The following is an 11,850-nucleotide window of genomic DNA, read 5'->3' on the forward strand; positions in this document are numbered from 1 at the left end:
ACATAAATTATAACACATAATTATTACAATATCCAATCTTTAGACCCAGTACCTTCAAAACTCTATCCCATTTCTACTCTATATTACAATTCCTTTTGGAGAAAAAAAACCCCAGAGCATATTCCTATAGTCTTATATGAAATATTTACTAGTCTGTCAAGAATGATGATCCTGAAAGAAAAAACCTTCTATGATATCCAATACAGTAGCCACTAGTCACATGTGGCTACTGAGCACTTAGCAAGTGGCTAGTGTGACCAAGGAACTGGATTTTAAATTACATTCATCTAAGTATAAATTAATTAATATAAATTTAAATAGCCACATATGGCTAGAGGCTATGATATTGGACAGTGCAGTTCTAGATGCTATAAACGCTAATTTTAAGTGAATAAAAATGCATTTTAAAATATGAATCTTTTTTTCTTAAGACCCAACAAAACATCCAGGAAATCACATGATTTGTTCAAAAAGACCCTTTCTCTGGGTAAACCCATGAGACCAATAATGATTTATCTTTACCCATAAGGCAAAAGAAAATAAGGTAATTCAATAACAATCCTAGCTTCAAGTTCTCAAGTCCTTTTACTTATTACTCCTAGGATCACTCTTTATGTGTTCCTTTGAAGCTATCTCTATCTTACCTTAAATTAAAAAAAAATTCTCCTTTTTCGTCATCCTTGGGAGGGTCTCTCACAGGACAGATCCAATAACCTGGTGACCTGGGTCTCCCCATCCTCTAAAGTGAGAAGTTGACATTTTCCAAATGTTTTGACAAATACACCAAAGAAACTTTGTAGCACAATGATCACAGAATACCTTAACTGTAATGGTCCAATGGCGGGGGTGGGATGGGTTGGGGGGTGGAAACAACAAGGCTTTGGGACTCAGGAAGAAGAAGAATTTGAGACTGAAAATGAAGGGATAAGGGGTATTTCCTTTGAATAGTTTTTCCAAGTCCATTCATGAGGAAAATCCCCAACTTCAGGAGACTCCAAGGACTTTTCTATGTGAATTTTCCGATGCTGATTGAGGTAGGCGCTTCTACTGAAGCATTTCTCACAGTCAGTACATTTGTAAGGTTTTTCTCCTATGTGGGTTCTCCGGTGCCTGATAAGGTTAAAACTTTGACTGAAGCATTCACCACAATCAGGACACTTATAAGGTTTCTCTCCTGTGTGCGTCCTTTGGTGAATCACCAGAGTGGAACTCTGACTAAAAGTTTTCCAGCACTCAGAACATCTGTAAGGTTTTTCTCCTGTATGTGTTCTCTGATGTCTAATGAGATGGGAGCTAAGGCCAAAACTCTTTCCACATTCACAACATCTATATGGTTTCTCTCCTGGCTGGATTCTGCATTCTTCCATCACATTGCAGTTCTGACTCAAACTTTCTTCACATTCAGAACTTTCATAGGATTTCTCTCCTGTGTGTATTTTCTGGTGTGTAATAAGGTTTGAACTTCGACTAAAATTCTTCCCACATTCTGGACACTGATAGGGCTTTTCTCCTGTATGTATTCTCTGATGCTTTATTAGAGTAGAATTACAACCAAAGTTTTTTCCACACTCAGGACATTTATAGGGCTTCTCACCTGTGTGTGTCCGCTGGTGGCGAATCAGGCTGGAACTCTGACTAAAACTCTTCCCACAATCAGGGCACCTATAAGGTTTTTCTCCAGTGTGAGTCCTCTGATGTTCTATTAGGACATAGCTGTGGCTGAAACCTTTTCCACAAACAGGACATTCATATGGTTTTTCACCTGTATGTGATCTGTGATGCTGAATCAGGTGAGAGCTGCTACTGAAACTCTTCCCACACTCAGGACACTTATAGGGTTTCTCTCCCGTGTGAGTTCTCTGGTGGATAATAAGATGAGAGGTATTGCTGAAGCTTTTCCTACATTCACCACACTGGTAGGGCTTCTCTCCTGTGTGCATTCTTAGATGCTGAATCAGGTGAGAACTGTTACAAAAGCACTTCCCACACTCAGAGCACTTGTAAGGCTTTTCTCCCGAGTGGGTCCTCTGGTGAGTACGCAGATGGGAACTATTATTGAAGCTTTTCCAACATTCAGAACATTTGTAGGGTTTGCCTCCAAAGGAGGAATTCTGCTGGACAGAAGCACTGGCATGTTTTCCTGGGTCCCATTCCTGGTGATTGGGTTTTTCCTCTTCTTTCCCTATAGAATTTCCCCAATTCTCTGACTTGATATTATTCTCATAGGAATCTTGATACCAAATGTCATCTCCTTGGCACCAAGTCAATGGCATTTCTTTTGCATTCTCATGCTTAAAATTTTGTGGGCCATTTCTTTTAGACCATTTTGAAGCTCTCTCTTTAAGTTTATCTGGCTTAGGATTATTATGTTGAACAGTTCCCAAATTATTCTTACTTTCATCTCCTGTAAGAATAAACAAATATACTAAACGTATTCCCTAATCTCTACCAGAGAAGTAAATTCTAAATTGCAGTGGAAGACAGGGAATAACAATGTAAAACCTCATAAATTATTTTACATAAAAAGTTTTTAAAGCTAGTTTTGCTTCTTTTTCCTGTGTTCACCAGAAGCAAGTGAATTTTTTGTACTTAGTAACAACACTAATGAATTATTTGAACCATTGTCAGCAATTGCCAAGGGGGATATCAATCTAAAAATAAATGCATTAAATTTTATTCTAGAAGACTTGGAAAAAAGGGCATTTGAATAGGGGTAAAATTGAACAGGATCCCATCTGAGGTGAAAACCAGGCAATAGCTTTGTTAAAATCTGAGCAAATACTATAGATATAACAATAGCCACTAGATTTATTAAGAATAGTAGCTTTACACGTGGTATCTCATTAATTCTAAAATACATGTGAAATAGATACCATTTTTTTCTTAAAGATAACAAAACTAAGGCTGAAAGAATTAACATAGCTTATCGTGACAGAGCAGGGAATCAAATTAGGGTTTGTCTCATTCTAATGCCCTTTTCTTTCTACATATTCTGTTAGCACATCTTGTAAAAAATTTCCTAAGGATTCAGATCATCTTCTTGATCCCTCACCTGTGAAGGGGCTTTTCAAACTCTCCTTCTCCATGAAGCCATTAGAATATGAGACCAACAATTCTTTTTCTTGTTCCATCACAATGATCACAGCAAGGTTAGGGATCAGAAATCCTGTAGAAGAAAACATATCCTGCTTGGAGGCATTTGTGAAAGTGTATACTTCCTCCTTCCTTCCCAACCATTGCAATATAACAATAGTAGGCATAGAATTTTCTGTCAACCATGCTGAAAATAAGAACTATGGCTCTTGGAAGCCCTATTAGAAAAATGTTATCTCAGAAACAAGTGTTTAGAATTAATGGTTAACCTGATTAATCTTTTCTAAAGAAATAACAATTTAAATAATTAAATCTTCACATTAAAGGTCTGAGGATCAAGATTTAAAAGTAGAATGAATACTAATACTCACTGTCCATTCATAGCTTAGAAACACTGTTAATTGAAAAAACAAAATAATTTTTTAGAAAAGGCACCAATAATAAAACTTATAAAGACCTCAAGGAGCGGGGCTCAGTGACTCATCCCTATAATTTCAGCACTTTTGGAAGCCAAAGCAGGATTGCTTGAGGCCAGCAGTTTGAGACTAGCCTGGGCAACATAAGAAGACCCCCTCTATACAAAAGCTTTAAAAATTAGCTGGGCATGGTGGCACATGCCTGTAGTCCCAGCTACTCAGGAGGCTAGGGCAGGATTGCTTGAACCCATGAGTTTGAGGTTACAGTGAGCTATAATCATGCCACTGCTCTCCAGCCTGGGCTACAGTAAGATCCTTTCTTCAAAAAAAAAAAAAAAAAAACCCAAACCAACAAACAAAACAACTTCAAGGAATCAATAGAAGGCATAAGAAGCAGCTAAAGAAGAGAGAAAGTACCCTGTCTAGTTTCAAAAGAATAACTTGGTCTTTGACAGAAGAAAGAAACCTTTGAAGTCAATTTCAAAGGAAAGTTAGGATTTATATAACCAGTAATAAGAAATTAGGACAAAGCAGGGCTGGAATAATTGTAGCCAATAACCCCTCAATATAAAAAGGAGAAAGGAGACTAAAGAGATACCTCTTCCTTCTTAGTTCTAAGTTTCTAAGTCTATTATAATCACAATACCTATTGCAGCCTAAACTTTATCTTCTGGAGCCAACTATAATCCCTCACCTATTTTAAGGGAATAGAAGTACCACTGGAAGGCAGTTACATATGGCCCTGGCATCTATTTCAGGGTATAATATACAATAGCATAATTTTGGGAAAAATAAGAGCCTAAAAAAAGGACATACAAAGACACACATAAAAAACAAAAAAATAATGTACTGTAATTATAATTTTCACCCTATTACTGCCTATCCTGTGCCAGGTAATGAACTAAATAATTTGTACATATTTCTCATTTAAGAGTGGCCCCTTGGCCGGGCGCGGTGGCTCACGCCTGTAATCCTAGCACTCTGGGAGGCCGAGGCGGGTGGATTGCTCAAGGTCAGGAGTTCGAGACCAGCCTGAGCGAGACCCCGTCTCTACTAAAAATAGAAACACATTATATGGACACCTAAAAATCTATATAGAAAAAATTAGCCGGGCATAGTGGCGCATGCCTGTAGTCCCAGCTACTCGGGAGGCTGAGGCAGTAGGATCGCTTGAGCCCAGGAGTTTGAGGTTGCTGTGAGCTAAGCTGACGCCACGGCACTCACTCTAGCCTGGGCAACAAAGTGAGACTCTGTCTCAACAAAAAAAAAAAAAAAAAAAAAAGAGTGGCCCCTTGAAGTGTGTGAACAATTACCGGCATTTCATAGATGAGCTTAAAAAGCAGTAAAAACTTTCCTAAGGTCACATAGAAAGTGGTAGAGCACGTTTGAGCCCCAAGTCTGACTGGATGCTGACTTTCACACTCTTATCTGTTACAGTAACCTAAAACAAGAAACAGTGCTGGGCATAATTCCAAACTGCAAGCGATCTTCAAAGAGTACCTTTATTTTAGAACATATTAACTGGGTTTTTAGAAAACAGATCTACATCCCTAAACCTTATACCAAAGTGGATCGGCATTCTGTAAACTCACTCAGCAGCTAGAGATTTGTTCTAGAGAAAGGTGAAACTAATGTAAATTACACATAGTCCCAGTGTTTGAGTGGGAAAAACATCCACCTGAATGCAAAAAAGGGGGGCAGGTTGTTCGAATGAAGTAATATGTTTTGCTGTCTGAGTCACATATTTTTATCAACGTATTTACAAAGGAAGCATGAGTCTGGGTGACAGATTACCGTCCCATCATTTTCCCTGCTAAAATACTATTGGTAGTAAAGGAGCCCTTCGGGCTCAGCAAAACGGTGGGTAATTCAAGGCCATAAACGGTATTAAAGGGCTGTCCTTAGGATGTCACTCCACAGAGAAGGGTTGTTTTTAGGAGCAAACAGGTGATTGCAATGGGGCCATGCTTTGATCAGAAAGCCTTCCAAAGAAAATGCACTGCCTGAAGCTTAGCTTTAAGAACCGCTGGAGGGACCACAGCTTGGAGACACTGCGGGGCGAAGTTCCAGGAGACCAGACCATCTCTGGCAGACAGGAGCCTTGAGGGGACCCCGCAGGCGAGGAAGGCGCGGTGGCGGGTGGGGCCGGCGGGAGAGGCTGGGCCTCTGCCCCTCGCAGCTGCAGGATCCCCTCCGGGACGTGCGCCGCAGCCTGGGCGGTGCAGTTTCCGCTCCTCCTGCCCACAGCCCTCGGCCCTCCTCCCCCCAAGAAGGAACTCACTGTTCTGGGGGCTGCACCCCGGGCGCCCCGCACCCCTAGGAGCCCCAGCGGTCCTGGAAGAAGGAGCCCCCGCTCCTTCTCACCCCACCAACCCAGGGTCCTAAACGATTAACCCGGAGGACAGAAACAGGAAGTTACCCCATCTTCCCCGGCGGGCTTTGCCGGCGCCTCTCTAGGAAGGAACGATGGCTGACTCTCGTTGATTTTAACCCTTAGGGTCCTGGACCAGAAACGAGCGTGCTGGTGAATTTCCTTTCCTTGGGCAGTGACTTGCCCCCTGTGAATCTCATTCCTCTCACTGACAGGATAGGGGCCTGACTGGAGCTTAAACTTTTCCTTGACTTCAGGGCATCATCACGTTTACCATTGTCATCACCATCATTAGAATGAAAATCAATCTAGTATTTATTAAGCATCTATTGTTTCTATTCTCACAACTGTGAGCATGGGTACATATTTAGCTATCTGTGGAAGAGCTAAGGCATCTATCCACATATAAAACAATTAGTTTACAAGGCACCTGTATTGATTACACTCACAGAAGCAGTTAATCTCTCCTTTTTCATGACAGAGAAAATAGAAGCCAATCCCTCCATCTCTCCCACACCAAACACAAATCCACTTAAGTTTGTACCGCCCCCCCCTTCTCTTTCTTCCTCCTGTTACAACAGAGGATCTCTCCTTTGCATTTAAAACAAGCCTTTACTGGTACTCGCTTTCCTTCCTACCTTCTAGGAAACTTCATAGTATCAACTAAGCTCTCAATTACCCCAGCCCATCCCAAAATAGTTTCTCAGTTTTCTTTTCTCTTCTTTTTTTTTTTTTTTTAACTCACAATATTTCCATTTCACCGCTTCTCCACTCCCTTAACAATTGTCCTACAACAAAAGCAACAAATCCCTAACATCACCACTGACCTCCAGGTTGTTAGTGCAATTGGCATTTTTCAATTCTCACGTCCTTTTTCAAGAGTTTTGAGGTGGCTAAGGACTCCCTTCTTCTAGTAACACTCTTTTGAGGTGATACCACATTCTCCTCCTTTTCCTCTGACATCTCTAGTCAATCCTGTTAGTCTCTTTTCCAAGTCTGGTCTGCATTAAGTGTTGAGGTTCCTCAAGGTCATTCTACTCCTCTCCTCTTATAGTGATAGAATATTCTCTGTCCCTTCCCACATTTTCAAATACTACCTAAGCAGACAACTCAAAAATTTACATCCCCAGCCCAGTCTGCATGTCTGAGCTCTTCACTCTTACAACCAGTGGTCTACTTGACATTTCATATTGGAGGTCTCAATAACACCTCAAAACCAAAATGTCAAAAATCAAATTCATTGGGGGGGGGCAAGGGCAATATACGTAACCTAAACTTTTGTATCCCCACAATATGCTGAAATAAGAATAAAAAATAAATAAATAAATAATCAAATTCATGATCTTTTTTCTCTCTCCCTGTTCTCCCCCATATACACACACAAACACAGAATAAAATAAACCTGTTCCTCGTTAGGGTGATAAGCCTAGTAGGCGCTCACAGCATGAGTGGAGAAAGATTTCTCACGCAGAAATTAAGATGTAAAAGTAAAAATGTTTATTTTTACCCTTCTTAGAAGAGAGAGAGTGAGATAGAGAGAGTGGAAGAGAGAGAGAAAAGAGAGGGGGAAGAAAGAGAGCAGGGAGATGGCGTGGCATTCCAAAGAAAGAGAAAGAGATGCCAGCACTAAGGCCAAGTGGCTTGCTGATTTTAAGGGGATGAAGAGAAAAAAAAATAGTGATGGCAGTTGATAACAAGAGCGGCAGTGGAATGCCAAAGTCCAAGACTTGGTTTCCTGCCTTTCCTTGGGGAAGGGATTATCACAGGAGATGTGACTCTGTCCTCTAGATATGGTTCAGGCCTGCAGCTCGTTCTTCTGCTGTTTACTCAGGAACTCTGTAAAAGCAGAGTCTCAAAAAACAATTTTGAAAGAGAGATTTATGTCTCTTTTCCGTCCATTCAGCTCTTTTCAGAAGTTGTGCAAAACAGAACTCCTGCAGGGTACCTGTTAGTGAGATAACTCACAGGGTTGATCTTTAACTGGGGAAATTGTGGGATTAGGCATGTTCCTGTTATTTTTGCAAGGCTGACCCTTTCATTCCTCTTTTAATATTCTTTCTCTCAACCATCCATCCAGTTATGTAGAAGCCCGGAAGTCCCTCTTGTCACTCCCCTTTGCTCCTCGCATATACAGTCCACAAATAAGCCTCTATTATCTATTGTATATTTCATAAATAATTCTCAAATCCAGATGCGTATCTACCACAGCCACCCCTAGTTCAGACAACAATCACCCCTCAGCTGAAGGATTTCCATAGCCTCCTAACAATCCTATAGCTGCCCGTCCTTGCTCTCTCTCATCCATTCTCTTCATTGAATCCAGAGTGATCTTTTCAAAAGATAAATATGATTCTGTCATTTTCCTTTATCTACTCATCCTTCAAATTTCAGCTCACACATCACTTCCTCACAAAAGCTTCCCATGCCCTTCCTGACAGGGTCAAATACCTGCTATATGCTCTCCTCGGATCATATTCTTTCCCATTGTAGCCTATCTCATGACTGCAATGTTACATGTGTTTATGTGACTGATGCATTATTTTGCTTTCCCATCCAGACAGCAAGCTCCATGAGAGCAGAACCCACCTCCACTTTTGCTCACATTTCTATCTTAGAACCTAGCACAGTGTCTGACTCCTTCATTCATTCATCTAAAAAATATTTTTTGAAAGCCTACTTTGTGTCTGCTTCTGTGTTATCTTAGGGCCTGAGGATGCAGCAGTGTACCATACAATGTGGGAGAGATCATCAATGAACCATAATAAAAAGTAAACAAAGAAATATATGTTAAGAGGTGATGAGTGTTATTAATAGAAAAAGAAGTAAAATAAGTTAAAGAAACAGATAAGCCAGGATGCTGGGGAAGGTGTGCTGTTTTAGTTAAAATAGTCAGGGAAGTCCTCTCAGATAAGAAGCTATTTCAGCAGAAGTATGAAGGAAGGGAGGGCATGAGCCACACTATTACCTAAGGGGGGAATAATTAAGACACCAGAATAGTAAAGGGAAAGATCTTGAGATAGCAACATGCTTGACATGCTCAAGAAACAGTAGGGAGCAGAGCAAGTCAAATGAGCAAGTTGGAGATAAGATCAGAGATGTATCAAGAGGGCTGATCATATAGACTATGAGTAACAGACTTAGAGGTGAGTCACCAGATTCCAGGGAAGGAAGTGTTGCTCAACTTCAGAGAGTGCTGTGAGCAGAAAGCTTTCAGGTGTTGGCTCCTTCATGGATTGCTTCAGCTGCAGGCAATTAGCCTCTCCCAAGTTCACACCCTTTCCAAGGAAGTCCACATCCAGTGACTGATCAAGGCAGTGGTATAAAAGCCTGGCCATTTTGTCCCAGAGCAGAATAACTCTAAAATGAACCATTTCAGCTCTTGAGTTTTTGGTGGGCTTGGTGGGCAAAGCTGTTGTCAGCCCCCAGTCACAGGTCAATTCCCCCTACTCTTTGAGAGGTCCCACCTTTTCAGGCCAAACCAATGTATGCCTCCCACGTATTGATTTATGACTTTACCTGTAATCCCTGTCTCCCTGAAATGTATAAAACCAAACTGTTACCCAACCACAGCAAGTCCACTTGCTCAAGGCTTCTTGGGTCTGGCTCTCGGCCATGGTCCTCAAATTTGGCTCAGAATAAACCTCTTTAAATTATTTTACAGAGTTTGGCTTCTTTTCCGTTGACACTATTCATTTTGTTCTAGGCTTTATTTTTTTCTTTTCACTTAACAACATATTATGGAGAGTTTTCTATTACAGACATTTATCCTAAAGCTCCTTTATTTTTTTTTAACTGTTGCATAGTATTTCATTGTGTAAATATACCATTATTTTCCTTATCCATGGGCCCTTATATTTCTTCCAATCTTTTGCTACTACATATAATGCTGCAACAAATAATCTGTATTTTTGAAAGCTGCGGTAGAGATTGTGAATTGGTTTGCTCAATATCCATTCCAACTTTTTTTTTATTATGCTTCCTGTGGAGATAAATTGATGTTATGGACTGAATTGTGTCCACCCAAAATTCATATATTGAAGCCCTAACCCTAATGTGGCTGTATTTAGAGATAGGGCATTTAGGGAGGTAATTAAGGTTAAATGAGGTCATGAAGGTGGGGCCCCAATCTGATAGAACTGATGTCCTTATAAGAAGAGAGACACCAGAGATCTCTCTGTCTGTGCACACAAAGAGTAAAGGCCAGGTGAGGACACAGCAAGAAGGTATCTATCTGCAAGCCAGGAAGAGAAGCCTCACCAGAAACTAACATTGACAGTACATTGATCTTGGATTTCTAGCCCTAGAACTGTGAGAAAATAAATTTCTGTTGTTTGAGCTACCCAGTCTGGTATTTTGTTATGGTAGCCCAAACAGACTAATACAGTTGAAAAAGCTGAAAATTATACTTCCCAGAATTCTCTGAAGCTGTAAAGGTAGTAGCTGTGGCAGTAGCTTTGAGTGACATTTCTGGAAGCTCAGCCCACCGTCTGTTTCTTCAGCCCTCTGAGTGCTTCCAAAAGTCATTTAATGGTCGGGCATGGTGGCTCATGCCCGTAATCCTAGCACTCTGGCAGGCTGAGGTGGGAGGATCGCTTGAGGTCAGGAGTTTGAGACCAGCCTGAGAAAGAGTGAGACCTCTGTCTCTACTAAAAATAGAAAAATTAGACAGGTGTGGTGGCTCGCACCTGTAGTCCCAGCTCCTAGGAAGGCTGAGGCAGGAGGATCACTTGAGCCCAGGAGTTTGAAGCTGCAGTGAGCTATGATGACAGACGCGACTGCACTCTAGTCCGGGTGGCAGAGCGAGACCCTTTCTCAAAAAACAAAAACAAAAAACACCTTTTACTCCTTATATCAGACCAGGTGAGTTCTGTTCTCTGCAACTGACCCTTATCAGTACAAAAGCTAAATTAGTAGGGAGGCTATAGAGCTGGATTTGGGGTTGGTTGAGGGCACATGAGCAAAGGTTTGGGAGCAGTTACTTCAAGTGGCCGGCTGCCACAGAACTTGCAGCTGTATGGCATGCGTCAGGAGGCAGGAACTAGCGCCACAGTCTGAGCGTGGTACTGAATGAAGAGCACTTTGCCCTCTAACTGACTAGTCTAGCCGTGGGCAAACTGTCATTGGGAAAATGAAGGAAATGGGTCCTTGTTATGTAGTGACAGAAATTTGGTCACACTGTCACCTGTGCTAACATAGAAAATAAGAAATGTACCTAATGAACTCAGTCATCTCCGTCAGGGGTCAGCCAACTTGTTCTGTAAAGCAGCCATCCCCCAGCCTTTTTTTGGCACCAGGGACCATTTTCATTGAAGACATTTTTCCCACAGACCAGAGGGCAGAGGAGGGGTGGTGGTTTGGGGATGATTCAAGTGCATTATGTTTATTGTGGACTTTATTTCTATTATTATTACATTGTAACATATAATGATATAATTATACCACTCACCATAGGTTGGGGACCCCAGCAGTAGAGGGCCAGATAGTAACTATTCCGTGCTGTGAGCCATATGGTCACTGTTGCAACTCCTCAGCTCTCCCACAGCAGCAATTGCTCAGGCTGGTCTCAAACTCCTGACCGCAATCCTCCCGCCTCGGCATCCCAGAGTGTTAGGATTATGGGTGTGAGTCACCGCACCTGGCCTCATTTCCTTTATTTCTTTTGTTCTTTCATTTTTTTATTCACCAAATATTTACTATCCCCTGCTGTTGACTCCCTGAGAGGGTCAGGGAGGGAAACGGGCAAGAGAGGCTTTATTTGCACATGCCTCTCTCTTATCAAGGAGAAACATATTTTCCAACCCCCCCTGTAGATGTCCTGTCTCATTGGCAAGAACTTGATCACATGCCCACAGAGTAGACCCATCACTGCCAAGGGGGAATGGGATTGCTGTTATTGGCTGAGGCCAATCACAGTTCATCCTCTGGAACTGAGCACGCTGCTGCCCAAACCAAATCAGAAAAAAGGGGAGA

General features: G+C 41.6%; 1 protein-coding gene across 1 annotated transcript; it reads right to left on the reverse strand.

Annotated features, from left to right (window-relative positions):
* Positions 1 to 669: 669 nt before the first annotated feature.
* On the reverse strand, positions 670 to 5,834 carry ZNF572 (zinc finger protein 572). Its single transcript, XM_069466007.1, has 3 exons — positions 5,791 to 5,834; positions 3,053 to 3,166; positions 670 to 2,404 (listed from the first exon to the last, which is right to left on the reverse strand). The coding sequence occupies exons 2-3, from the start codon at positions 3,129 to 3,131 to the stop codon at positions 888 to 890; spliced, it is 1,596 nt and encodes a 531-aa protein (XP_069322108.1). The 5' UTR covers positions 3,132 to 3,166; positions 5,791 to 5,834; the 3' UTR covers positions 670 to 887.
* Between the last annotated feature and the right edge of the window lie 6,016 nt (positions 5,835 to 11,850).

This window comes from Eulemur rufifrons, chromosome 3 (genome assembly GCF_041146395.1).
Source record: "Eulemur rufifrons isolate Redbay chromosome 3, OSU_ERuf_1, whole genome shotgun sequence".
Lineage (NCBI taxonomy): Eukaryota > Metazoa > Chordata > Mammalia > Primates > Lemuridae > Eulemur > Eulemur rufifrons.